This window comes from Maylandia zebra, linkage group LG4, assembly GCF_041146795.1.
Source record: "Maylandia zebra isolate NMK-2024a linkage group LG4, Mzebra_GT3a, whole genome shotgun sequence".
NCBI classification, from domain to species: domain Eukaryota; kingdom Metazoa; phylum Chordata; class Actinopteri; order Cichliformes; family Cichlidae; genus Maylandia; species Maylandia zebra.
In genome coordinates, this window is record NC_135170.1 from 32,728,072 (window position 1) to 32,755,218 (window position 27,147).

A 27,147-nucleotide genomic window follows, 5' to 3' on the forward strand; every position below is an offset into this window, starting at 1 on the left:
TGACGTAATCGATCTACAAACGCGCACTACAAAGCGTGTGGTCGCTGGATTGGGACAGAGCTGTACATACACTCTTACAGACTGGAGGAGCCAGGAATCAAACCATTAACCATCAGATCAGCAGGTGACCTGCTCTACTGCCTAAACTGCAGCCACTCAGAGGTAAGCATGAGTAAATCGTCACTAGGTTTTGGATAAAGTGTACACTCACAAACCTGTCAAATCTGCATTTGAAACATTGGCTACTATAGCAGTATAGTATTGCAACGTGGCATTTGGCTCTTCTAACTAAAATAGGAAAACAGGAACATAAATTGTGCCATCTATGCCAGGCCTGGCCCATATCTGGATGAAATACGTCTTATCATACCAGAAGTCAACCAGCAGTACTCGCTTGATACCAGATGCAGGCCAGACATGCTTGCTATGTGGGTATAAGTTACATATACTGTATATAACTAGCAGCTCTCTCCAGCTGTGTCGATCTATATTATCTTTTTTGACCCCAAGTGTTTATTTCCAGAGAAAAGAAACAGCAGACTATGCTAATAGGATGTGATGTTACAACACTAGTCAAATATTAATGCATAATATTTGTTTATGACATAATTCTTTGTTATGGAAAAAAATATTTTTTAAATAATCATGAACATTAGGAGTAGTGATTTTAGAACTTTATGTATATAATTTGTCATTTTTTACTGATGTAGGCCAAAAATAAATACTTAGTACCATTTAATTTAGTTTAAAGGCTTATTTGCAAGATGCAGGAACCTAAAACATTAAAAGCTAAAAATTTATTTCGCATGAAACGGGAATTAAAACATGGTGATAGAGCCAGGTGCAGATGCAAGTCAGATGTTAATTTGGCTGTAGGCTATGGCACTTGGCCACAGCTGGAGCTAGTTGACACAACTTGGTCAGGAGCAATAGGATTGACGGAGTGTGTTTAAATGAACCTGACAAATGTCACAGATGAAATATTAACTGTTTATTTCCTGGATTGATGTCTACTACACATCTGTTTGACCGTTACCAGTTAATCTGTGACACCAGTTAATCTGGAACACCGGCAGATGAGTTTGCACTCTTCCGTAAGAGAAATATTCCAGCGTGAAAAGTAAAGACAGCAGACAGTGTGAGGAGAGGTTCTGGTTCGGTTGTTGTGGGTAATCACTCAAGGTCAGGTAAGGTTCATTCATTTAAATTCGATTCTAAGCTTGATAAAAGTCTAATAAAAACCAATGCCTGCAATTACTGTCATGAAAGGGGCGATTGTGGCTCAAGAGTTGGGAGTTCGCCTTGTAATTGGAAGGTTGCCGGTTCGAGCCCCGGCTTGGACAGTCTCGGTCGTTGTGTCCTTGGGCAAGACACTTCACCCGTTGCCTACTGGTGGTGGTCAGAGGGCCCGGTGGCGCCAGTGTCCGGCAGCCTCGCCTCTGTCAGTGCGCCCCAGGGTGGCTGTGGCTACATGTAGCTTGCCATCACCAGTGTATGAATGTGTGCGTGAATGGGTGGATGACTGGATATGTAAAGCGCTTTGGGGTCCTTAGGGACTAGTAAAGCGCTATATAAATACAGGCCATTTACCATGAAAGGTCCCTGGAAGGCAGAATTTGCAAGGTTGCAGGCCAAAACCACAAGAATTACATCTTATATTAAACCGGCTGCAGCCTCTGCACCTGTTACATGAGTTACATGTGCAAAATGCCTGATGATGTTTTGTTAATTCCTGCTGTTTGGGATGCTATAGTCCTTTTATTAGGGATGTTTTTGTTTTCTTGGTGGGAAGTGGGGATAAAGTCCCAGTTTAAATTCTGAGTGATTCAGGAGACTATGACTCCTATATAGTGAACCTGTATAGTGTGCTGCCCTTCTCAAAGGAGTCTGACACAGGTGACTGCCTCCTCAGTAGTGGGAGGGGTTTTACCACCCTCCCTGTTCCTTTGCATAAGCTCATCAAACCATTAAGCTAGCACCATTACAACTTATTCTTCTGATATTGGAACCTTTTGAACATCTTGTTCTATACTGTGTGGGTCCTTTGCTGCCCTCAACATCTGGAAATAAGTATCTTCTTGCAGTGATGTGTCAAAGTACCAAAATTCCTGCTGGATATCCACTGAGGTCAGTGACGAGCAAGGCATTGGTGACAGCTCTAACTCAGTTTGTTTCGGTGTGAGTGGTCAGAGTTCAAATTTTTCATCTCACATGTTCGTCGAAGTTTTGTAAACCCTGCACATAAACCATAATTGGTCATCAAGATACCATGCACAAAGACAGGGTGCTCTGGAAAGGTTTCCCCAGATGCTAAAGTCTCTTTAGCGTACCTATTGTATAAAGCTTAGTAGAGACTGGGAAGAGGGTCTTCCATGGCTGATTTTGGCTGAAAGAAAACATAGGTTTCAGCCCTAATGAGCTTGGGTTTTGACATAGTGTGCGTCGGCCCTTGGCTGTAATAAAAAATAAAGGGGTTTATTCCGAGCCACCTAAAAAACTTGGTTGAGTTTGTAAATGGATTTAGACTTTCATTGCTTGTAGCTGGGATTGCCAGTTGTCAGTTTTGTTGTGGGGACCAAGTTTCAGCCTTTTTGCCAGTTGTGGCATCTCTGTATCGTCCCCCATTTACAGGCCCTCACAGGTCCTTAATGAGAAACTTTTGATCTAAATTACTTTCAACCCTAAAATGAAAAAAGTTGGTTCAGCGCTGTCATGTAAACTTACTCAAACCGTATTATGCAAGTGACCAAAATTCTAGTCGGTGTGTTAAGGACACCGTTCACCCTTGTTTGTTTCTTCACTTCCGTAATTTTCTGAAATTGATGAAATACCAGAGCCTGATGACAGTTTGGTCATTTGAAAAAATTTCAGTCTCTTTGTATTCTGGATAAATTCCTGTCTCATTTGCCGGTAGATAAATGCAATGAGCTGTCAGAACTGATTTTGTATTGCTGTTTGTTTGGTGAGGTTCCTACTTGCACGGACTTGATTGATCATGATACATGATACATGATGCAAATGCATTTTCTTTCCATCAACGAACTATTAATTGAGCAGATTTGACACGGTTTCTTGAGCTAATTCAAAACTTGCCCCCTCCCTCTGCTATTAGTGTACCATATTTAGTTCCAAATAATTAATGAAGTAATTATGAAGTAGAATCAAGTAATCTAGAGGTGGTTGTAGAAGTAGGCTGAGTGTAAAGTCTCCCAGTTCATCAGGGCCAGAGTTGGAGATCTGTGACTCTCTGAAGGTCTAACAATATCAGAGAGAAAACAGCACTTTGGACTCTCCAGGTTATCTTTTCAGCAAATAATGCTGTGGCAATGTTGTGGAGGATTGTGGAGGCTCAAAGCATGTGCATGATGATAAGAGGTGTAGGGGTCATTCACTCTATTGGTCTTGCTGCAAACACCCAGGTAATACAACACTTACCTTTCTACTGTTAAACTGGTTCTAAAAGTAATGCAGGTTCAGGTGAATTTCTTTTTGTAGTTTTCTGTCTTGAGAACTTGTTTACATATATTATCAGACTGTTTCGATGCTTTGTTGTTTATCAACCTCTGACTCAACCTGGCTGTCACTGCACACATGTGCTTTAGTGAGTCATAGTGGTTTTAATGATTTACTATGAGTTACTAAATTGTGTTTAACATAATAATAATAATAATGGATTGGATTTATATAGCGCTTTTCAAGGCACCCAAAGCGCTTTACAATGCCACTATTCATTCAGACTGACAGAAGTGAGGCTGCCATATCGCGCCATCGGCCCCTCTGGCCAACACCAGTAGGCGGTAGGGTAAAGTGTCTTGTCCAAGATCGAACCGGCGACCTTCCGGTTACAGGTGCTGTTAAAACTGTTCAATGTTTTGCAAAAAGACTGATTTATTAAAAAAGCTTAGGACACTGAGAATGTGGTTCGGAGAATGGGAAGTGTTTTACCATTTCAGATAAACCGCAGAGGCATGACCAAGGAGTATTTGGAGTAAATTATTTCAGTAATTCATATTAATTGCAATTTAATGTAAATAAATTTAAAAAAAGTCTAACATTGCTCCTAATGGGACTATGATAATTGCAATTATGAGTGTTTATTAAATAGCATTTATAGGAGAAGAGTCTGGAGTGGGTGAATTGCTTGAAAGTGTGAGTGCAGTGCCTTTGCCAGTGTCCAACTTCTTGGTGAATATCTCAAAAAAGTTGACTTTTTATCTATACGTAACCTTTCCTGGTGGGGGAAATGTTTTTTCACTCATCCAAGTGATTTCTCAGTCTAAGCTGACTGCATGCTTCCACTTGTTGAACAGTACTTTTGCATAATGACTGAAATTTCAATCATTATGCAAATTTGAAAATGCTACGTCCTGATGAAGAGAATCAACTTTTTAGAGATTTCCTTAACTGAAGGGCTGAGCATGCATCTAGACTTTTTGGTGAATATGCTTTGAGATCAGGTCAGCAATATGAGAATGCTTTGGACTGTTGAATGATTTTCTTACCAGTTAAATTTCTTTTTAGGTTTATGATTTCCTCCTTATAGTACTGTTTGCTGACTTAATCTTATCAGTTCTGTCTGTGCCATAGCTAATTATTCTATTTCAAGTAGAGTTGCCTGCATTGGTGATATGAAGTCCTTCATAAGATGCGTGATAGAGAAATTCTACTTCTCTGAAATATTCCCATATTGAACAACTGTAAAACCAGTTGTTCAATGTCCGTCATTTACAATATTACATTCACAATAATATATTTTTGATTGGATCAACCTTTTCTTCTGTACTGCTTGTGTTTAGTGTAACACATTTTAACACATTTCTTAATCTGAGAGTCACATTCAAACAGTGCAAATGTGCACTCGCGTTGTTTTTGGCACTGGCTTTCTGGTTGGTTCAGTAGCATTGAGTCTTAAATACAGGTTTCATTCTGGATGAAGCACTCAAATTTTCAAGCAAGAATTCTGATAAGATTTGATTTTAAATACAGATTCCTATAGTACAGTGTTAGACTTTTTGTCTCCACTTTGTGGTAACATATTGGCGTCACTGTTGCCAGCGTCATACGGTGACGCCGTGTTACGATATCTTACCGTTCTGCAGGATGATACAGTTTTTTGCTGTTGTGGTATAATACTCTTGGACAAATTATGGTAACGCACTGTAGCTTTTTTTTTTTTATGTCGTTATGTCGTAAATTACGTCAACAAAGTAACATCATACAGTGATTAAGAAATTGGTATACTACCGTTTATTCATGGTATGTCACTGTAAGCCCACTGCAAGGTAATTAACTGCAACATATTTACCAGTAACTTACCGTTAACACGCATCATCAGTACCAAAAATATTCATCTCTGTTAGAGGATACCGTGTTCCTACAGGCGGTCATTTACTGTTGAGCAGGTTGTAATTTACCGTAATTTCAGGAAACAGTAACATACTGTAAGAGACTGGAGGGTTCCAAAAAAAATTGTATTGTATGAAAAAAAAAGTATCATTTATTCATTTATATGTATTTTTATATAAAAACACACACACACACATATATATATATATATATATATATATATATATACACACACACACACAAAATATAATTCATGTGCTTCACACCACTTTTTCATTTCTGTTCTGATTTTCCTCTGCAGAAATACACATTTCCAAAGTCAAAAACTGAAAAGAACTGAAAACATATTTTCATTGAGGAAGCACTTGTTTTTACTAAACTATGTAATACATGTATTTTCTCAGATGGTTGTACAAACAATAACGATATTATGTCATATCCATATCATGCCAGACAACATATACTCAAGTGTTGGGTTTTCTTAGTTATTTTTTGTAGGGTCTTAAACCTACAATGTGAAGTTGGCACCTTACAAATAAACTGAATTGTAATAAATATAATATCAAGCCCCACACTTCTGCCTTTATATAAACTTTGTCCAAAATACTGGCTCACACCACCAAATCAATGCACAAAGCAGGGTCCACAAGGACATGGATGAGCGTGTGTGGTGTGAAGGAACTTGACTGACCTGCACTGAACCCTGATCTTGCTTTGTGGACTGAGTTCATTGATTTGTAGGGTGAGCCAATACATGTGACAATTAAAGTGTAAGTAGTGAAGTCCAAGGTCAGTGAGAAGTACTGAGTGATGCAACTCGAGCACAAAGTACAATTCAGAATCATTAACAAGTATAACAGCTATCTTCCCAAAAACCAAGCCATCATCAGTGTCATCTACAATGGAAACATAGCCTTCGACATACTTGGTACCTTTGTAGACAACTGCTGACACATCCAAAGTGGTCTGATTAGTGCAGCCTGCTTTTGCCACAGCTTCTTGAATGACAGTTCTTTGAACTGTAGGTGGAAACAGTTGGCTCACTGAGAGGTAGGACTGCAGTAACTGATGCCGTTCTGTCACAGTCTTGCATAAGTTGACAAACTTGTGCACTGTTTTTGTACATGCTTTGAAATATGAGTGCTTGCTCTCAAATCTAAGGGTCCACAAACAAATGAGTGGTCCAAAGTGAAGGATAAGCTCTGCATAATGTAACAAATAGTGATGTTTAGCTTTTAAAGCTTTGTCAGGAAACCTACTGTGTCGCAGATGTATATAGTCCTCTATCAGTATCTTTAGGTAGGCAATGTCATTGTGACTTATTTTGGGGGAACATACAAGATCAACAATGTCTCTAAGTTTAAGGCATAACTACCAAACCTCACTATCCACAGGATGTTTTATCTTTCCACCAATGTACAGAGGCAGAAGTCGCAGAAGACACCAGTTCTGTGCTGCTGAACTCCCCCAGCCTCTGCCCTGTTTTCACCCCACATGGCTTACTTAAAGCATCACTTCCTACGTGTTTGAACTGTACAATTGCTCTGTTTAACTGGCAGAGGTGGGACCAAGTCATTGTTTTGCAAGTCTCAAGTAAGTCTCAAGTCTTTATCCTCAAGTCTCAAGTCAAGTCTCAAGTAATGTCAGGCAAGTCAGAGTCGAGTCTCAAGTCACTGGTGTAAAAGTCCGAGTCAAGTCACAAGTCTGAAACTTTGAATTTCAAGTCCTTTCGAGTCTTTAAAAAAAACAAACGAAAAAATAATGTTGCAGTTATATGCTAAATGTAAATATTAGACCATGTAATTTTAAAATCTGTGTTTTTCTCAACACATACAAAATAGTGAACTTAGAAAATATACACAAATTGTGAAATTGCACCTCTTTAAAATGCAGCTCAATTAAACTTAGCTCCAAGAATAATTTTCACCGACAGTTCTGAGATGCGCTGCATGTTATTCTTGGATGCGGTTGTAGGACCAGCTTTAAAATCGCATGACAAAAATATCATACACATTAAAAAAAACTGTATCACCAACGTAGCCTGGAAAACATTTGCTAGTTAGATGAAGTCAGCTATCTCATCTTAGCATATTTATATGCTTATTTATAATTATACGGTTCTTGGAGTGAGTGCATACACTCATGAAGTTTAGTAACTTCCGGTCACTGCAACAAGCCCAGGTACAGTTTACCGACGGATGGGTGCAGGACCTTGAAATGCACCGTGTAGAACGAAAGACCATCGTACGTATCATAAGTTTACCAGTCTCACAAATCGTCTTCATAAATACACATTCGTTAACCGTTTATTAATATAACCTTTGAGCTCAACGGTAATTAATTAGTAGTGGAAATAATTTCTGGTAGCATCACAGAAATGTAGCAGTGACAATAATATTGTATGCTGTAATCGTACTGGGCAATTAGTGATACAAAAAACCTGTTTTATCCTGTGAATAAAAGTATGTGTTTTTGTCAATGTACCATAATAACAGAAGCGAAACGCAATATTGTATCAGGATAATTCACTATTTATGCACAATAAATAAAGGAGCATAGCGCGACAATTTCTGTTCAGCGCCAGACTTGCTTGTAACCTATATCACCAATTATGTTAAGAAAAATGACGTATTAACTACAACAGCAGACTGACCTTTGTGTAAATGCTTGGAGCAGACTAACCTGTGAGCTGGAGTGTTCTAGGACGTTATATTTGATCTTTGAATGGCTGCAATCCAGTCGCCTCTTTGTTACTTCGGAAACATGGCTCGAACAATTTCTCTTCCACGACGTAATCCGATAACAACCGATCTCTTTACCCGTCGGCTTCCCGTGGCTGTCATGCGACCGGCTATTGCAGTTAATAATACAACAGCTTCTTGACATTTTTGTGTTTCTTTTTATCGCTGTGTGACTGATTTTAATTGAAAGCCTGCGTGTGCTAGTACCGCTTGCCACGAGTTCCCAGAATCCTTTGCGGTTCTACCCGTGAATGACGTCACATTTTCAATCTCTATATAATATGCATGTTAAATTTTATATTTGGGGTGAAATATCAAGTCTTTTCAAGTAAACCGGTTCAAGTCCAATTCAAGTCCCAAGTCATTGGTGTAAAAGTCCAAGTCAAGTCACAAGTCTTAGAACATTTTTTCAAGTCAAGTCTAAAGTCATAAAATTAATGACTCGAGTCTGACTCGAGTCCAAGTCATGTGACTCGAGTCCACACCTCTGTTAACTGGTTGTATGTGAAATGCCCTTCCACTTGCACAAGGGTATCAATACAAAGCGACAAGTCACTGGAAACCACTCCTTCAAATAAATCATGGCCCAAACATGGAGGTAACCCAGAGCACACATGGAAAGACTTCAGTGAATTAAACACAGAGTCAAATTTAATTCCATTCACAACCAAGTGGTAACTTGTAGATAGGACCTCAACACTGTCTTTATAGTTATCAGCTGTTCTTTTTTGTCCAAGTGATAGTGGATCATTGATAAAGCTTTCCCTGTCAATTAAGCATTATCTGCAAAAATGTTTGCTGCAGCTGAAATTCTCAGTGAAACCACCTATGCAGTGGGAGCCCAGATTGTCTCCTAAGATGGCTATCAAAGCTGCCTTCATTATGGTTCCATCCTCTACCAGAACCCCTGTCTCTTCCATATCTTTAAGGTCTGCAATAAGACTGGAAAAAACTTTGTTATGGACAAAAGTTTTGAAGTCAGTGTCCTTGGAAAGCAGAACAAGTTGCATTGCATCAACAGAGGACCGGTTATGTGGTAAGATCTCACCTAGAGTCATGTACACTGCCAGGATTTTATGTTTATTTTTTCCAGACCCTAATGGATTAACCACTTCAAATGCATCTCACCCTGGGTCAACACACCTGAATCACATGATTAGTTCATTACCAGGCCTCTGGAGAACTTCAAGACATGTTGAGAAGGTAATTTATCCATTTAAATCAGCTGTGATGGATCAAGCGCTTTGGGATCCTTAGGGACTAGTAAAAGCACTATATAAATACAGGCCATTTACCATTTATTGTTGTATGAACTACACTTCTTGTAAAAAAAACTGATTGGTAATGCGTTTGAGAAAAGCTCCTGCTGTGAACTTCCTTCTGTGAGGGCACACACACACACACACACAGAGAGAGGGGGAGATCATTAATATAAAGGATTGGAGCCGTTTTTGGATTTTCACTTGTTGTTGACTTTAATATGAGTGGTCACATAAAATTCATTCCAATTTTTTGCCTTTGCTTCAATTAGGTTGTTTCTTTAAATCTACAACACTTTCCTTTTCAAAACGTTTACTGACATAGTAAGGAGGTAGCTAGGGAACTCAGTAAGTATGAGCAACAGTAGCTTAAGGACACTATCTCCAATAAAGAGGATTTCATCATCTGCAGTTCATAAAAAAGTGCCATATTAAAAACAATTCAGCAGACCTTCAGAGTGCAGATACAAACTGTTTTCAGCTATAGAGGTAGAGGTACACTTCATGCACTTATCAACATACAGTTTAGAGGCTTGCATTAGAGTGCATTGGTGCTTGGGCATCTTTTATTTAGCATGGTTATACCATTGTGAATGTAGCTATATAAACATGCTCAAGAGTCTATCATATGTTTGACATGCAACTAAAAATTCGAAAATATATTTTTAAATCAGTAACTTTGCAAATTTAGAGGAATTGTTTTTGGACAACATATGTATCACATTTTAAACAGGGTTTGAATAATCAGCGCCGACATACAGACATTTATGCACTGGGTATAACAGACATGCTTACCGTGTGAAAGGCCCTCTGATGTCTTGGAGCAGAGAAACAAGCTGTATTGTTGCTTTTCTGTATTGTATAAGCAAAGTCGTATAAGCAAAAATGACTAAGATGTTGGTGTTAACATGTCTTTTTATTTCATTCACACAGACAATGAATACTGAACAGCATACATTAAACCAGGTATCTCCCAACCCAGTAGTTACCAATCATGCGAAGCATGGCTGGTTTAACACAACGGGCATAATGACTTGCTTCTATCAGCTGTGCAATATTGTCGTTAATTGCACATACTATATGTTGTGATGATCTCAGTTCAGTCATGGTGTGTTCTGCAATCCTGCTGAATTGTGTTTTAGTCCCATCGTTTGTGTATGCGCGTACAAACAGGCATATGGTGGGGATGAATCGGAATGTCTTGAGCCTCAGCATCACATCGTCGTAGTAGGTGTCAAAGTAATATTCGGGCAGTTCGAGCAAACAGCAGTGTTGCACCTGACTGGGATGAGCTGTTCGACATCCGTAGCATGTTTCCTGTAGAAAGGCGTTTAGCGCCAACATCACCAGGTGATGGGTTGCAAGCATTGCTTTTTACGATGAGTGCATCGGGTGCATACACCTGTAGACGTACCTAGAGCGGCTGTGGCTTGGATGATGTTCCAGCTGTTCGTGATGGTTGATACCGACGTCATCATGCACTCCTTAGTTAGAGGTGTCTGTGTTCCTTAGGTCACTCTGTTGATGTTCCAAATGATGAAAGAGTCTTTATATGTATAAGGGTTAGACCAGACCACTAGGAGGTGTCATTACCCCCCGGGGGTTGGTCATGGTTTCAGTTGACCTCTGACATGATAAGATAAGATAATGGAACTGTTTGTAAGGGAACTACAGTTGGGATGTGAGAGTGCTGGGATGCTCTTGATAAGGGAGCCTCTTTTATTGTTTCATGACTTCTTTTGCTGACTGTTGGGGGCCTAACTGTAACCCCCTCTGTCTAACTGTTGCAGAGTTAAGAATCTGTAGTTTTTAGAAGTAACACAAGAAAAGTTTATTTCTAAAGGAATACCTGTTGTTTGTGGTGCTCTATTTAAAGCTATTAGCCTCTGTGTCTTTTCGGAGCGCTAAAGAAAAAAGTAAAATGCTCCTAAAGTAGTTAACTCATCTATGTGTAATCAACAAGTCTTACTGTTGCAGTGTATTTGTGACTAGTAGATAATTATAGGGCTAGTTGCATTAAAGGAACATTGGGGGTTGATACAGTGCTAGTGTGGCTAGGTGTGAATATGTGCTTTTAGAAGTATCACAGTTTATTTCTAAAGGGATACATGTTGTTTGTGGTATTCTGTTTAAAAACTATTAGCCTGTGAAACTATTAGAAAAAGTGAAATCTTCCTAAACTAGTTAAATTAAATGCTGTGTGGGAATACACGGTTTTTAGAAGTATCACTGTTTATTTCTAAAGGGATACCTGTTATTTGGCAGCATGGTGGCACGGTGGTTAGCACTGTGGCCGCACAGCAAGAAGGTCCTGAGCAAAAAAAAGTGCCATTATATTACTACTGACAGCTTTTTCCACCAGGCCAGGAACTTCAACATTATGCACTCCACACTGTATATAAATGCCACTTGTTTTACACAATATCCAACTACCAACCTCTGTATATTTTAGATATTTTATTTATTGTTTACTCTATTTAATTTGTAAAATATGTATACACACACACATAAACACACACACACGTAGAAAAACATATTTAGTATACACATCCAGTAATGCATACACTCTTATATTGTACATATATTTATTACTCTCAGATTTAGCCATTCTTATATTTTACTTGTTTTATGTTATTGTATTTTTTGCACACCTCTGTTGCTTGTGAAGCTCGCACACAAGAATTTCACTTGCATGTACTGTACCAGTGTACCTGCACTTGTGATGTGACAATAAAAGTGATTTGATTTGATTTATCGTTATGTTTTTTACAACTACATGAATGTACTATTGCTATGTGATTTTTTTGTTTTTTTACTATTACTGAAGGCTAACTAGATTTTTTCAAAATCTTAATGTAAAACGAGTAACAGTATGGTGGACACATTAGGCAAGGCTCCACTTTTTGCAGTGACCTCATATAGAAAACTATTTCTGTATCAGTAATATGTTTTCTTTTTCTCTGTTGATAATCATGTGGAACTGCACATGATTATTTGCAGCTAGCAGGTTGCTAATGCTATCCATCAAGTCTAAAAACAGTATGTTACAATGTGGAGATAATCTGATCAAAAATGATCAGGTTATATTCTAATTTGTATTCAGGCGTACATGTGCACTATGTTTATTCAGAGAGGTTAAGCTTGTGTTTCTGTCATGGAGGGATTGTGCTCAACTGAATGAAGGTTATCAGACATTATGAAACAGATGATACGTAAAAGCGAATTTTGCCAAAGTGCTTCTTTTTTTAAATTATCTTTTTTTTCTTAAAGAAATCTACTACATCATGTGTAATTTTTTTGTCATGTATAATTTCCATTGCAAATATTAACCACAGTTAAATTAAGAGAGGATGGCAGTAAAAACTCTGGAGGTGTGATGCCATCAAGTACACTGCTGTAGAACGATCGCACTGCATTCTCGGGAGGACTCCCGTGTAAACTTATGAAGTCTGGACTAGCAAGAACACAAGGACTGGCGTACTTGAGTATTTAGAAATGGCCTAACAGTCTGCAGTCTATGAACTAACGCCAGCTAACGCCAGATAACAATGTTAGCTTGGTGGCGAGTAGCATTCAGTAATTGTAATAAAAATCACACAGCAATAATACATCAAAGATACTGAGGTTTCGCCCATCCCTTTCTTTTTATGAAGTGGTGTTTTAGTTTCCAAGTAAGAAAACCATTCATGCCCGTTCACTGCTGGCCCTGTTATTCTGGCTCTGGGTCCATTGTGTAACTGACGCCACCAACATTAACAGGACGCTTACATTAGAGCTTCTTATTGCACGTTTTGTCTGGGTTTCCAGCAATCAAAATCAGAGTATTCCCTTACTCCCCAACACTGCTCACCCAGCATCAACAAACACCATGTGACTCACAGATTTTTCGTTCCTGTGTATATTTTTTTATCTGTCTTATGTAGAACCAGTATGGAGCAGATCAGAGACCGTGTTTTCAAGCATAAAAACTACAATTTTGTGGTCAGTCTGTCAACTCCAGAGTACATAGACTCTCTTGAGAGTTTTGAAATAAAAGACAGTGATGTCTTCCTTGTCACTTATCCAAAATCAGGTTGGTGAAAAATTTCATACATTATTTATATTTGCTGTTTTGTGCTAGCCAGACTGATCCACTGATCACCTCTAATGTCTTTCCCCACATCAGGCACTGTATGGGTTCAGCAGATCATCATTTCCATCCACGAACTGGATGGGAATCAGACTAAATATTCAAACAACATGGAGAGGATGCCGTGGCTGGAGTACAAGATGGCTGACTACACTCTTCTTCCCTCTCCACGACTCTTCACCTCGCATCTCCCTGAACACATCATGCCTCCAGGAGTGAAGGAGAAGAAGGCAAAAGTCAGTACCTTATAGAAGCTCAATTTTCTTCTGGTTTTTTTTTTTTTGCAAAAATAGAGCAAATTAAATTAGATTTGTACTTGCTAAGTTTAATTACATTTTTGTGATGTTACCTATTGGTCACTGAAGTCCAGTTTTTTGGGACTTGCACTTTGACACTTGGTAGCTTTTACAAACCAGCAAATCCTAGCAAATGAAAATAGAGTGGTTGATCTTTAATTATTTTCAAAACAAATGTTGTTTATTTGACAGTGTATAGGGTGCCCCAAGCAAGTGAGACTTAAAACAATGAGCCTCTAACACAATTTTGTAATGGGATCATAAATCAAGGAATCTGAGGGTCATTTTTATCATAGACTTCTGCACAAACACGTGGTTCCAGGTCCAAAAAGCTAGCACTAGCATTTGTTTTATTTTAAATAATTCTGTGTTTTTCCATCCGTCCATTTTCTTCTGCTTATCCGGGGTCCGGGTCGCGAGGGCAGCAGAACAAGCAGAGAAGCCCAGACCTCCCTCTCCCCAGCCATTTCCTCTAGCTTGTCCGGGGGAAAACCAAGGCCGAGAGATATAATCTCTCCAGCGTGTCCTGGGTCTACCCCGGGGCCTCCTCCCGGTGCGACATGCCCGCGAATCGCCACCTTATCGTGGTAAATGGTAAATGGCCTGCATTTGTATAGCGCTTTTACTAGTCCCCCCTAGGGGACCAAAGTGCTTTACACACTCAGTCATCCACCCATTCACACACACACTCTCACACACTGGTGGAGGCAAGCTAAAGTTGTACCCACAGCAGACTGACAGAAGCGAGGCTGCCATATCGCACCATCGGCCCTTCTGGCCAACACCAGTAGGCGGTAGGTCTTGCCCAAGGACACAACGACCGAGACTGTCCGGGCCGGGACTCGAACTGGTGTAACCCCTGGTCAGCTTCTCTTTCCAGCGCTGTGTGAATAAAACTCTCTGGACTCGAAGTGGGTAGAGCTCAGGCGTGATTTATTCCCCTGCAATAACATGGGACATGAATAACCATGGGTTTCAGCAACAGGATTCCGCCCAAACACAGCGAAAGCTTCATTGCTACTAACTATAGGCTTATGATCGTATAGTGGAACTCTTAGTTTTCCCAAATAAATAAAAACAAATATTGATTGAAAAATAAAATGGCAACAATACTTATCACGGAAAATAAAATAGAAACATTACTGCGTTGTGGTTTAGATAACAAAAGAAAAATTAATTCACTTAAATGCACATTCATGTAAATATAAATAAACCAAAGCCAAAATTCCCTTTTACGTACAATAGTAAATGGAACAATGCTGCCATCTACTGGGCAAACTTAATAAGCAATATGTCTTAAACAGAATTAGCCTGCAGCTCAACCATATACATGTTTCAAAGTACACATACCTGCAATAACATGGGACATGAATAACCATGGGTTTCAGCAACAGGATTCCGCCCAAACTATTGAGAGAAGTTTCAAAATTATTAGACACGACAGCCTCCTCTAGCTGTTAGCCGCTAGCTCCACGTGTCCATTTTTCTTACCGTCTAATCTATTAACTGCAAAACACGGTCATAAACCTGAAATCTACTCAAGTACTACCGTATGGGCAGTTCATGCAGTTAGTGCACTGTCATATTAGCTTCAATGAGGATTTTCAAATATGTTTTAAACTCATGCTCTGTGAGAGCGGACGGAGAGGAACTTACCACAGCGAAAGCTTCATTGCTACTAACGATAGGCTTAGGGGGTAGCCCGTTTACCAGTAGCAGACTTCCGCTGCGGATTTTCAAAATAAAAGTTCCAAAATAAACCCATGGTTGCGATCCCAAGTTTAACAGGAATTTAACAACAACAAAACCATATCCATTCTTTTACATCGTTACATACACCCCCCTTAAATTCTGTTAAACTCCAAACCAGTTCAAGGGAGTATCAAGGGCCAGAAACAAAAGAACTATGAACAGCAGGTGCTTCGGGGTAAAATCGATACACTAACATTAATCATTGTCGATACAGAATCCTTTTATATAAAAGTGTCGAGACATTGGGTGGTACCAAGCCCAATACCTTCAACAGACTAGAGAAGATGCCATCTACACCTCCTTAACATCACATATAAGAGCACCCGAAATAATACTCCAAATCACATCCTGGACCACACAAAAAAAATAAGTCGAAAGATACATGAAACCAAGTCAATTCCCTCAGAGCTAAAACATACTAGTCAGAAATGCAAAAACTGACCCTGAAACAGAAGAAGTTTCCTCAACTTTCTGCGCTGCCATCTCACAAATCAGTCTCTTGGGAGGCCTAACACTTCTCCCATACCTAGTGATAGCTAGCCCATCCATGCCCGCCTGAATAGTCTGAGGCTGTGTGCAAATAGCAAGATCTAAGTCAACATCAGCCATGGGAACCACAGGAGCCACGGCAACAGGTTCAGAGCCTTGACGGAGAGCAGCATCACTGATCACGGGAGCAGGCAAGGGGAATTCACTAATGGAGTTTTCAAACACTTCAGCATTAACTTCAGGGGGTGGGTCCTCCGCTGCGATAGAGCCACTGCTGGGGTCCACAACGCAGAGAGAATGGTGTCCCACGTCGAGGGAACCTTCAACTTCCACCGGCTCATTAGCGAGACCCTGTATCTTCAGCAGCCAGTCCAGTGTCCTGTCATGATGATCCATCTGTGTTGACCTCACAGACCCTTGGTCATCTCCACTGTTCGGGTTCCCTCCGTCCAAGTCAGCACGGGAGGCCAGACTCCCTTCCACACCTAAGCCCAGGAAGTTAACAGGGAGAAGGAGGTTCCTGTGTACAACTCTTTCCTTGCCTGTGTGGCTCTCTCTTATCCTGTACACATTGATCCCAGACCTAACTGACACAACATCATAAGGCGTGGGATCCCACTTGTCGGCTAACTTTCTTTTTCCCCTTTCACCACGATTGGCCAACAACACTCTATCACCTACAGCCAGAGGTGAGCCTTTGACTTTGCGGTTGTAGAGTCTGGCATGGCGCGCTTGCTCGTGAAAAGCGTGGTTCTGGGCAATCTGTGAGGCATCAAACAGGTCTTTCCGCAACCGTGAGACAAACTCATGGTGGCTGATCACATCATCATTTTGCAGCACATGTTGGAACATCATGTCAACAGGGAGGCGTGGGACTCGCCCAAACATGACATAAAAGGGGGCCAAACCAGTCGTCTCATGCACTGTGCAATTGTAGCAGAACGTGAGAGTGCGTAACATCTGAGGCCACCTAGCCTTGGCTGTAGAAGGGAGAGTCCTCAGCATATTCCCAAGTGTCCTGTTGAACCGTTCAGTGACCCCATTGCCCATAGGATGATATGGCGTAGTATGCGATTTCTGCACACCTGCCATCTCTAAGAGGTCCTTCAACAGTCTGCTCTCAAAGTTTGATCCCTGATCCGAATGAATCCTCTTGGGAAAGCCATAAACACAAAAGAAATCATCCCACAACCTGCGTGCGACATGTTTTGCAGACTGGTTTCGGCAGGGGAAGGCATGTGCCATCTTGGAGAAATGATCGGTTATGACCAGGACATCCACTTTCTTATTATCGCTGAGCTCAGCAGTCCAAAAGTCTATGCACACTAGCTCCATCGGCTCTGACGTCTGGATGTTCTCTAGTGGTGCACAGGCATGAGGTTCAGGTGTTTTTCCAACCACACATCTCTCACACTGTCGAACATGGTTGGTTATGTCTCTCTCCATCCCGACCCAGAAAAACCTCTCACGGGCGAGGGAAAGTGTTCGTGCCTGGCCCTGATGGCCTGCATTATCATGAAGGCTGAGGAGGACTTGAACCTTCAGGCTATCAGGAACAACAAACTGAAAAATCTTTCTACTCAAGCGGTGATGCCTCATCACCCTGTACAGGATGCCGTTCTGTACTTTAAGCTTCTTCCACTGCCTGAGAAGTCCACCAACACCACCTGGTTCTGAAGCTGCTTCTCGCCTCGTAGCCTTCCTTTTTCTTCGCACATAGAAAAGGACTCTGTTTATTGCCTGATCTTGTTGCTGAAGGCTCGAGAGCTGGCTTTGGGGAAGAGGAACGACCGGGTCCACCTCAGGGAGCTGTGATAAAGGTGGGTTGACATTGGTCAAACCATGGTCACACTGCGCACTCAGCACAGCTGACACCTCATCAGCATCGATCGAACCCCTCTCGCTCTGAAGGTCGCACTCAGAAACAGAGTCTGGTGAGTCTGGCTCTGTGTCTTGAACAATGTGGCAGTTGTTAGTCAGCCGAAAAGCATCCTGCACAGTACCTCTCACAACCCCGTTGACCTCATCTAGCAGGGCAACATAAGGTTCTTTCAGCAAACGATGACCAATACATGACTCGACAAATGGTTCACGGCTCAAAGCATCAGCAACTGTATTTCTAACCCCTGGCACATACTTTAGATCAAAATCATATGCCGCGAGCTTCGCCACCCATCTCTGCTCACAAGCATCTAAACGTGGCTTTGTCAAGATGTAGGACAAGGGGTTATTGTCTGTCCAAGCAGTGAAGTGCCTTCCTTTCAGCCAGTGGCTGAACTTGTCACACACGGCCCATTTAAGCGCCAAGAACTCTAGTCTGTGCGCTGGGTAGTTCATCTGAGACCGTGACAATGTCTTGCTGGCAAAGGCAACAGGTCGAGCCACTGTCTCGCCAGGAGAAACCTGTGAGAGTACTGCCCCGATGCCATCAAAGGAGGCATCAACCGCCAGGATGAAAGGCTCACTAAAGTTGGGATGAGCCAGGGTGACAACATTAACTAGTTCCATCTTGAGCGTTTGAAATGATGTGCGACATGCTGATGTCCAGTCACTTGGTGTCAGAGATGGTTTGGCAGAGGGTTGCTTCCTGAGCTTCTTTCCTTTCCTCCCATGGGGAATTGCCTGTCGTCCCGAAAGTAACCTGAACAAGGGCTTGGCCTTCGCAGAACAATCAGGGATGAAATGTTGGTAATAGAGGATCATTCCTAAGAAGGACCGGATCTTCTTCTGGGAGGGAGTCACACCATCGCTCTCCATAAGCTGTTCTTCCCTGATGTTGGTAATGGTGTTAACCTTGTCCGGATCAGTTCTCACACCATCCGCACAAATGACATGTCCAAGAAATCTAACTGACCTCTTAAGAAGATGGCATTTCTTAGGGGCCAGCTTAAGGTTGTGACTCCTCAACCGAGAGAAGACCATCTCAAGACGCTGAAGGGCAGTTGCCTCGTCAGGCGCAAACACCATCAAGTCGTCCAAGTAACAAAGCAAGCTGCTGAAATTCTCGTCACCAAAGATCGACATCATCATTCTCATGAATGTCGCCGGACTGTTCGACAGGCCCTGAGGCATCTGGTTGTACTCATGGAGACCAAAGGGCGAGGAGAATGCTGTGTATTTCTTGTGAGGCTCGTAGAGAGGCACATTGTAAAATCCAGAGGTCAAATCCATTGTTGAAAAGAGAACATTTCCACTGAGAGCAGCCAGGGCGTCGGCTTGGTGTGGCAGCGGGTGCGCGTCTTTAACAGTCTTTGCATTGAGCCATCTGAAATCAGTGCAAATGCGCAGGCTGCCATCCTTCTTCCACACCAAGACCAGCGGCGATGCATACTCACTGTTCGACTTCCGGATTATGTCCCTTTCTTCCATCTCATTCAGAGCAGTTCTTAGCTTCTCATACTGACTCGGCGGTACTCTGCGATAAGGCAAACGAAAAGGCTTCTCATCCACAAGGTGTATTTTGTGGACAAAATCGGTAGCTTCTCCACAGTCCATTTTATCCTTAGAAAAGATAGACTCATACTTTTCCACAAGCTGCAGAAGCTGATCTTTCCATCTGTCAGACACCTCACAACTGTCTAAGTCCAAGTCTTGTAGTCCTAGTCTGTGCAAGAGTTCCTTCCTTTGTTCAACAGACCTTATGGGAACAGAACCCTGTTCAAAAGAGTGGCTGTTAGACATGATCTTTTCAGGGGGAGACAGCTCTTCAACTGCGACACAGAGGTAGACATCAGCGATTTTACAGTTCTTCCTCAGAATCACACGCTTGTTGCTGGGGTTAATCACCTTGAGAGGAACCCATTTGTCACCCCACAATGATGAGACGGAGCGGCCAACCAGGATGTCTCTGGGTCTACACCGTGACTGTGTAGGCTCAACAATAACAGTGCAGCCTGCTGATAGAGGTGAAGAGGGAGGTAATTTACCCCACACAAGGTGTTCCTGAAGGGGTTCCAGCGTAACACGCTGTCTCAACTTCACTGTGCCAATCTTATCAGGCACCGCCCCTCCTCGCCAACGCTCAACATTGGAAAGCATGGATAAAAACTGTCTACAGTCATCATTGGTGACATCACCTGAAATAGATACAAGCCTCCAATACTCATCCGTATTCTTCATTACATGACTCAACGACTTAATAGCGTTACTGCCAATAATCATGTCGTCACTTTGGCCTGGAATAACCAGCGTGGGGATGAGCAGCTTGAAACCATAAAGAGTCACTTCCAAATCACAAACTGCTTTAGGTTGGAACTGGTGGCCCCCAGCACCAACAACAACAATGTCATTAGCTGGTTCGAGCTTCAGATCAGGGCAGGACTGTAAAAGCCGCGTAGCAGTAGCCTCACTAATAGAGCACGACATAGAGCCACTGTCGATCATGGCTCTCAGTGAAACTCCGCCTACAGTCCCCACAGTCGTATAAAACAAACTGTCAGATTTCTTAATTCTTTGCGTCATTTGGAAGACAACTGTCGTACCAGGTGGCGAAGTGGAGCACAGAGATTCATACATGGATCCCAGGTCATCGCTGTCGCAAGTGGGAGAGTCACTCAGATGATCCACACTTTCCTCCCTCAAATGTGGATCAACTAGTTTTCCGACCGTCGAGGGGCAGAAGACGACGAGGATCCAGGACAGGCACGCCTGGTGTGGTCAGGTGAGTGGCACAGAAAACAGAGTTTGTGATCTCGGCAGTGCATGAAAGCTGTGTGCGACATATCATGACAGACGGAGCAGGGCTTATCATGTAGGCCCTCAATCCTGGAACGTCTGGAGTTAGGCCGTGTGGTCAAACCAGGCTGAAAGGATCTTTGCAGAAGAACCTTCTCAAGCATGCCTATGAGCCGCTCCAAAGCAGCTGAATCTGTCGACTGTGGCTGAATGTGCTTCTCTGTTGGCTGGACAGGCAACGCTGTTGATATCTGCTGCGTATTCACTGCAACTCTCTCGGCCGTCGTGCTGCTTGAGTTCAACGTTCCTCCAGAGTGGGACTCACACAGGATTTCCTGGACCTCATTGGCTGTCCATTTATCAATTGTCTTTGATCTAAAGATCATGGCAAGCTCAGGGGAGGGACAGTTTTTGATGAACATTCGGGTGACCTCAGTGCTGGGGCTACCCAATGCCTGTCCTCGTTCCTTCAGGCGCTCAACAGCAAGATCAACAGCACGGTGCAGCCTAAGCCAGTAATCGAATGCACTTTCGCCTTTCTCTGGGAGAGTGGTGTAGAAGTCTGCCAGTGGAAGAGGTGAGCACTGAGCAGAGTCAAAGTGTCTCCTCAGGATTCCAAAAATAGCCTCAGGATCACGTGTGACATCTACGACACTGTTTCTAATGCCAACCTGGACCACATCCTTAGCCTTGCCTCTCAAATGAACAAGAATCTCCTCAGCCTGTTCTTCGGGTCTCAGACTCCCCAGCTTTATAAAGGCTCTCATCAGATCCTCCCACTCTCTCACAGAAATGAGATCAGAACCATCCCCTCTAAAGCATGGTGGGTCCTTAAGCTTCCTGTGGGACACAAATTGCACCGGCGCAGCATCAACAGCAGATGTAGATGACACAGCATGGAAAGGTGTGGCCGTAGGTGCAGGTAAGGGGGTACTAGCAGACGGGCTGAGCTGGGTTAAGATACTCTGCGCTACTCTCTGACCAACCAGTTGGATCACATCCCCCATCTGACTCACAATCTCCGTGGCAATAGTATCTGGGTTAGGAGAAGGTGAACTGTTGTTCTGAGACGTGTGTGACACATGGCTAGGGGGAGGGACAACAACCCCTTCACTGGACTGGGGCCCTGGGATCCCCTGACTATCCCCCCTAACAAAACCACGCCCACTAACAGGAGTGTCATAACGCAAACGCAAAGGGGAACATAACAACCCCCTACCCCTACCAACAACATTAGGAGTACTCGATCCCTCCTCTGTGATGTCCATCACAACAACTAGAATAAAACAAAAATGCTATATATGCTCCTTTTTAAAAAAAAATTGTGTCAGAAAGAACAACAATGAATCACAAACGTGCAGCGCTGAAACTGGCCCACGTTGCTGAGAGGAGTCCACCGTCCAAACACTCGATTGACGGCTCACGGCACCAATGTAACCCCTGGTCAGCTTCTCTTTCCAGCGCTGTGTGAATAAAACTCTCTGGACTCGAAGTGGGTAGAGCTCAGGCGTGATTTATTCCCCTGCAATAACATGGGACATGAATAACCATGGGTTTCAGCAACAGGATTCCGCCCAAACACAGCGAAAGCTTCATTGCTACTAACTATAGGCTTATGATCGTATAGTGGAACTCTTAGTTTTCCCAAATAAATAAAAACAAATATTGATTGAAAAATAAAATGGCAACAATACTTATCACGGAAAATAAAATAGAAACATTACTGCGTTGTGGTTTAGATAACAAAAGAAAAATTAATTCACTTAAATGCACATTCATGTAAATATAAATAAACCAAAGCCAAAATTCCCTTTTACGTACAATAGTAAATGGAACAATGCTGCCATCTACTGGGCAAACTTAATAAGCAATATGTCTTAAACAGAATTAGCCTGCAGCTCAACCATATACATGTTTCAAAGTACACATACCTGCAATAACATGGGACATGAATAACCATGGGTTTCAGCAACAGGATTCCGCCCAAACTATTGAGAGAAGTTTCAAAATTATTAGACACGACAGCCTCCTCTAGCTGTTAGCCGCTAGCTCCACGTGTCCATTTTTCTTACCGTCTAATCTATTAACTGCAAAACACGGTCATAAACCTGAAATCTACTCAAGTACTACCGTATGGGCAGTTCATGCAGTTAGTGCACTGTCATATTAGCTTCAATGAGGATTTTCAAATATGTTTTAAACTCATGCTCTGTGAGAGCGGACGGAGAGGAACTTACCACAGCGAAAGCTTCATTGCTACTAACGATAGGCTTAGGGGGTAGCCCGTTTACCAGTAGCAGACTTCCGCTGCGGATTTTCAAAATAAAAGTTCCAAAATAAACCCATGGTTGCGATCCCAAGTTTAACAGGAATTTAACAACAACAAAACCATATCCATTCTTTTACATCGTTACACTGGCAACCTTCCGATTACAAGGCGAACTCCCAACTCTCAACTCTTGAGCCACGATCGCCCCATGGTGGTGGGCTTCCGGTGGTGGAGGGGTTTGTGTGTCCCGAGGATCCCAGGGCTATCCCTGGTAGGGTCTCCCATGGCAAATTGGTTCTGGGTGAGGGACCAGACAAAGAGCGATTCAGAAGTCCCCTATGAAAAAACCAGAGAGGGAGCAGTTCACCCTGCCCGGGATAGGGTTACCTGGGCCCTGCCCTGGAGCCAGGCCCTGGGGAGGGTGCCTGAGGGCGAGCGTCTGGTGGCCGGGCCTTAGTCCATGGGGCCCAGCCGGGCACAGCCCGAAAAAGGGACATGGGCCCATCTTCCTGCGGGCCCACCACCCGCAGGATTCACCGTAGGGGTCGGGTGCAGTGTGAGCCGGGCTTGGGACCAATCTCCGTCTACCAAGACTGGCAATTCTGTGTTTTTATTTCAGTATATTTTTTTTGTCCTTTTCCTTTCGTACAATGAGGTCATTGCAGAGTAAGGCTATGTTCACACTGCAGGCGAAAGCGCATCAAATCCGACTTTTTTGACCCTATGCGACCCATATCCGTTCATGGTATGACAGTGTGAACAGCAGAAGTCCGACATTTTCAAATCCGACCTAAGTTACTTTCGTATGTGGTACTGAATCCGATACATATCTGATGTTTTAGAAAGCGACTGCTGTTTGAATGGTCATGTCGCATTAAATCCGTCTTTTACGTCACTGACACAAGACAGATGCCAATTATCAGCGCCCAAGAAGACATTGTGAACGCTTCCTGGCCATCCAGTGAAACTTTTGGGAATACAACGTTGGAGAAACGTGAACATTTTATTTGTACTGTATAATCTGCAGATTCTGACAGAAATCTGCAACTATCCCTATCCTTTGAAGCATTGCTCCTCTCTAAAACAGCAATAAGGATCATTATTAGGCCATTTGTAAATAACAAAATAACTTTATAACTTAAAGCAAAATTGGGAAACGTAAAGTCCGAAACAAGTCTTTATATTAAGGACCATCTGTCAAACAATACTGTTTGGTCTGGGTCTAAACAGAGCGCGTTGTGTGTGATGTCTTCTTTTGCGCATGCAGGCCCCTTTGAGGGTTCACACTAGAGCGCATTTGCTGTCACATTTTATTTGTAGTGTGAACAAGCAGACACAAAAATCAGATTTGATCAAAAAATTGGAATTGTGCACTAAGACCTGCAGTGTGAACGTAGCCTAAGAGGTTCATCAAATCAAGTAGAAATAGGAGAAAAAGAACTATAAAAATGTACAGGCTTTAAAACATATTTTAAAAGATATTATTTGAAATCAAATTTTGACCCTAAATTTTAAATTGTTTTTTTTTTTAAACTATTGACTTTTATAATTTTTACATTTAAGTAACTAACTGTTAATATTCTGAATTTTTTTAAAAATATATATCAGATCGTGTATTTGATGAGGAATCCAAAGGACAACATGGTGTCTTTTTATCACTTCAGCAAAGCCCTGGCAGACCTGGAAACTCCCGAGAGCTTTGACCAGTTTTTTGAGTGGTACATAACAGGAAACGGTAAGTTTCCTCACTTTATAGTAATCAGTAATTGATTCATCATTACGTGTGGACCCTCTGTTAGAGGGCCTGCGCTTTAGTACCCAGTGATTTTGTGGTGCTGTGCTAGTATTTAGCACCGACTCCAGTTTTGTGTGTGTGTGTGTGTGTGTCATGTGCGGATTGAGCACATTGACAAAATCTGTACTACATTCGGAGGCACACTACCACTGCATGATTAGCATGGGGGACTGATCATGCCTGCAGTCATGCTGTAGGTAACTACAGAGCTTACACTTGAGCTCCTCCTCTGACATGAGGGTTGTATGTGAACTCAATTAAATGACAATGCCAAATGACTGGATGCATTATGCCACTACACAGTTTTTGCGTCATCCTGGTTTGACCACGTCAGGGAGTGGTATTTAAACAGAGACCAGTACAACATCCTCTTCCTGACCTACGAGGAAATGATTTTGGTAAGATGTTTCTTCGCATTTTTTGTTGTTCCTAAGGAAACTCAAATAAAATATCTGGCAGAGTTTAAGGTTCTTTTTCTGTTGTGTTCCTGCTTTTCTTTCAGGACCTGAAAGGATCAGTGAAGAAGATCTGCAACTTCTTAGGGAAAAACCTGACTGAAGCTGCTATCAGTCAAGTTGTGGAAAAAGCTACATTTCAGAACATGAAGAATGACTCGAAAGCAAATTATCAGCATTTTCCGCCAGAGGACTTCAGTGGAATATTCCTGCGCAAAGGTAGCATAACAGACCTGCAGCTGCTGTGCAGGTAAATGTGACTTCAGGGTATCAGGTTTTGTGCTTTTCTCTTCATTACAGGTCAGATTGGAGACTGGAAGAACACACTGACTGTTGCACAGAGTGAAAGAGTGGATCAAGTCCTTCGGGAGAAACTTGGTGATTTGCCTTTAAAGTTCATCTGGGAATAAGCAGAGAAACCCGTCTCCCAGGAGTTTTTAAAGCATTGATCATTAAGTGCATTAATCAGAAAACCATAAAAATGTGTTTTTCTGCTATTTAAATAATAAAAAAAACATCAACAAAAGATTAATGTTTGTTCACCCAAGATGGATTCATGTCATGTAGATCATGATTCCAGAAATCAACAACGTTCATTAATAAAATGTTTATCAGTCAGTACACGGTGCTTTGGATTCTCATAATGTCTGAATAGTCACTAACTATTAATTGTGTTTTTGAATTACATTGCTTTTGAAAGTAGCCTTGACCTTCAAATATAAGAAATGTTTTTACATAAATTGTCACGGCTCGGGTCAGCGGCCGTGTGAAGGGTGGAAAGGAGGACTCAAATGCAGCACTTATTCAGACGTGAGGGTGATTTATTAACAATACCAAACATAAAGTGGAGATGGCAAACAGAACTAAGGATGAACTAAACTGGGAGAAACTAAGCCAAGGAGTAGCAAACCTGAACATCGAAGTGAGAAACAGCAGGGAGAGCACGCAGGGAATTTCACAGGGTATGAACACAGACAACGCGACGAGGAACAGAGGTAACACACACCATAAGTTCACAGAGAGACACTGGGAAATTACACACAGGTGGGAGACACAGCTGGACCCGATTAACCTGACGAGACAGGGGAACACTAACACCAGGGACCAATAGAGGGAGCACAAACCCAGAACCCAGTATCTAAAATCCCAAAACACAAACCATCCCAAAACAGCCCATGAATAATAAAGAGAATAATAACAATAAAGAACACAAACACAAAGTCACTGAGTCATGGTCGCAGGACCATGACATAAATGTACTTTTGCCATGAAGACAGTCTTTCGTTATTTAATCTGATACAGAATCAAACCTCAGACCTGCAAACAGCATCCACTGGATATCATGTAATTAATATGTGCAATACAGGTTCTTAACACGTAATTTATTGCAAGATAATAGTCTATTAAAAAATAATAATAATAATATAAAATAATCTTATTTCTTTAATGGTACTTACATTTGTGAGGTTAAGCTGAAAAGAATGATACCAAGCGAGGCAAGATAAAAATAAATAAATAAAATAATTTAAAGGTGAAATACAAATGTAACATCAAAAGTAGTCAGAAATGGCCAATTGTATTTTGGACCCCATAGGGTTAACCCAACAAAACATTTAAAACTTAGGTTTAAATTTTAGTTCATAACAGTGCAGGATTCTGACATTTTGTGTAAATTTAAGCATGTAGCAATTTGATTTTTTCTAACAAAAAGGTGTGAAACTTAAGTTGTTTGTTGTTTAAGACTTGTGTTTGTAACACACCCCCCCCCCCCCCCCACACACACACACACACACACACATGTTGTGTAGCTTTCTGGAATTTATACTTATTGGGTTACATATTTATTTATTATACAGGCTATACAGTACATAAAATCTAAATTCACATATTTTATGTAACTGAAATGTTTAATTATGTGGGTTACAGAAAATAATTAAGTTAT

At 41.8% G+C, this 27,147-nt stretch overlaps 1 protein-coding gene across 4 annotated transcripts; it reads left to right on the forward strand.

Annotated features, from left to right (window-relative positions):
• The first annotated feature begins 7 nt into the window (after positions 1-7).
• Positions 8-25,826, forward strand: LOC106674892 (amine sulfotransferase). 4 transcript variants are annotated; one of them, XM_024801783.2, is made up of 8 exons: positions 8-162; positions 9,181-9,290; positions 13,270-13,418; positions 13,512-13,711; positions 24,564-24,690; positions 25,054-25,148; positions 25,253-25,424; positions 25,506-25,826. In XM_024801783.2, the coding sequence occupies exons 2-8, from the start codon at positions 9,280-9,282 to the stop codon at positions 25,613-25,615; spliced, it is 864 nt and encodes a 287-aa protein (XP_024657551.2). In that variant the 5' UTR covers positions 8-162; positions 9,181-9,279; the 3' UTR covers positions 25,616-25,826. The 4 variants fall into 4 exon arrangements, with proteins under 4 accessions (XP_024657551.2, XP_024657549.2, XP_024657550.2 ...); XM_024801782.2 differs by lacking the exon at positions 8-162 and adding an exon at positions 5,813-6,939; XM_024801781.2 differs by lacking the exons at positions 8-162; positions 9,181-9,290 and adding an exon at positions 2,072-2,127.
• Positions 25,827-27,147: the final 1,321 nt, after the last annotated feature.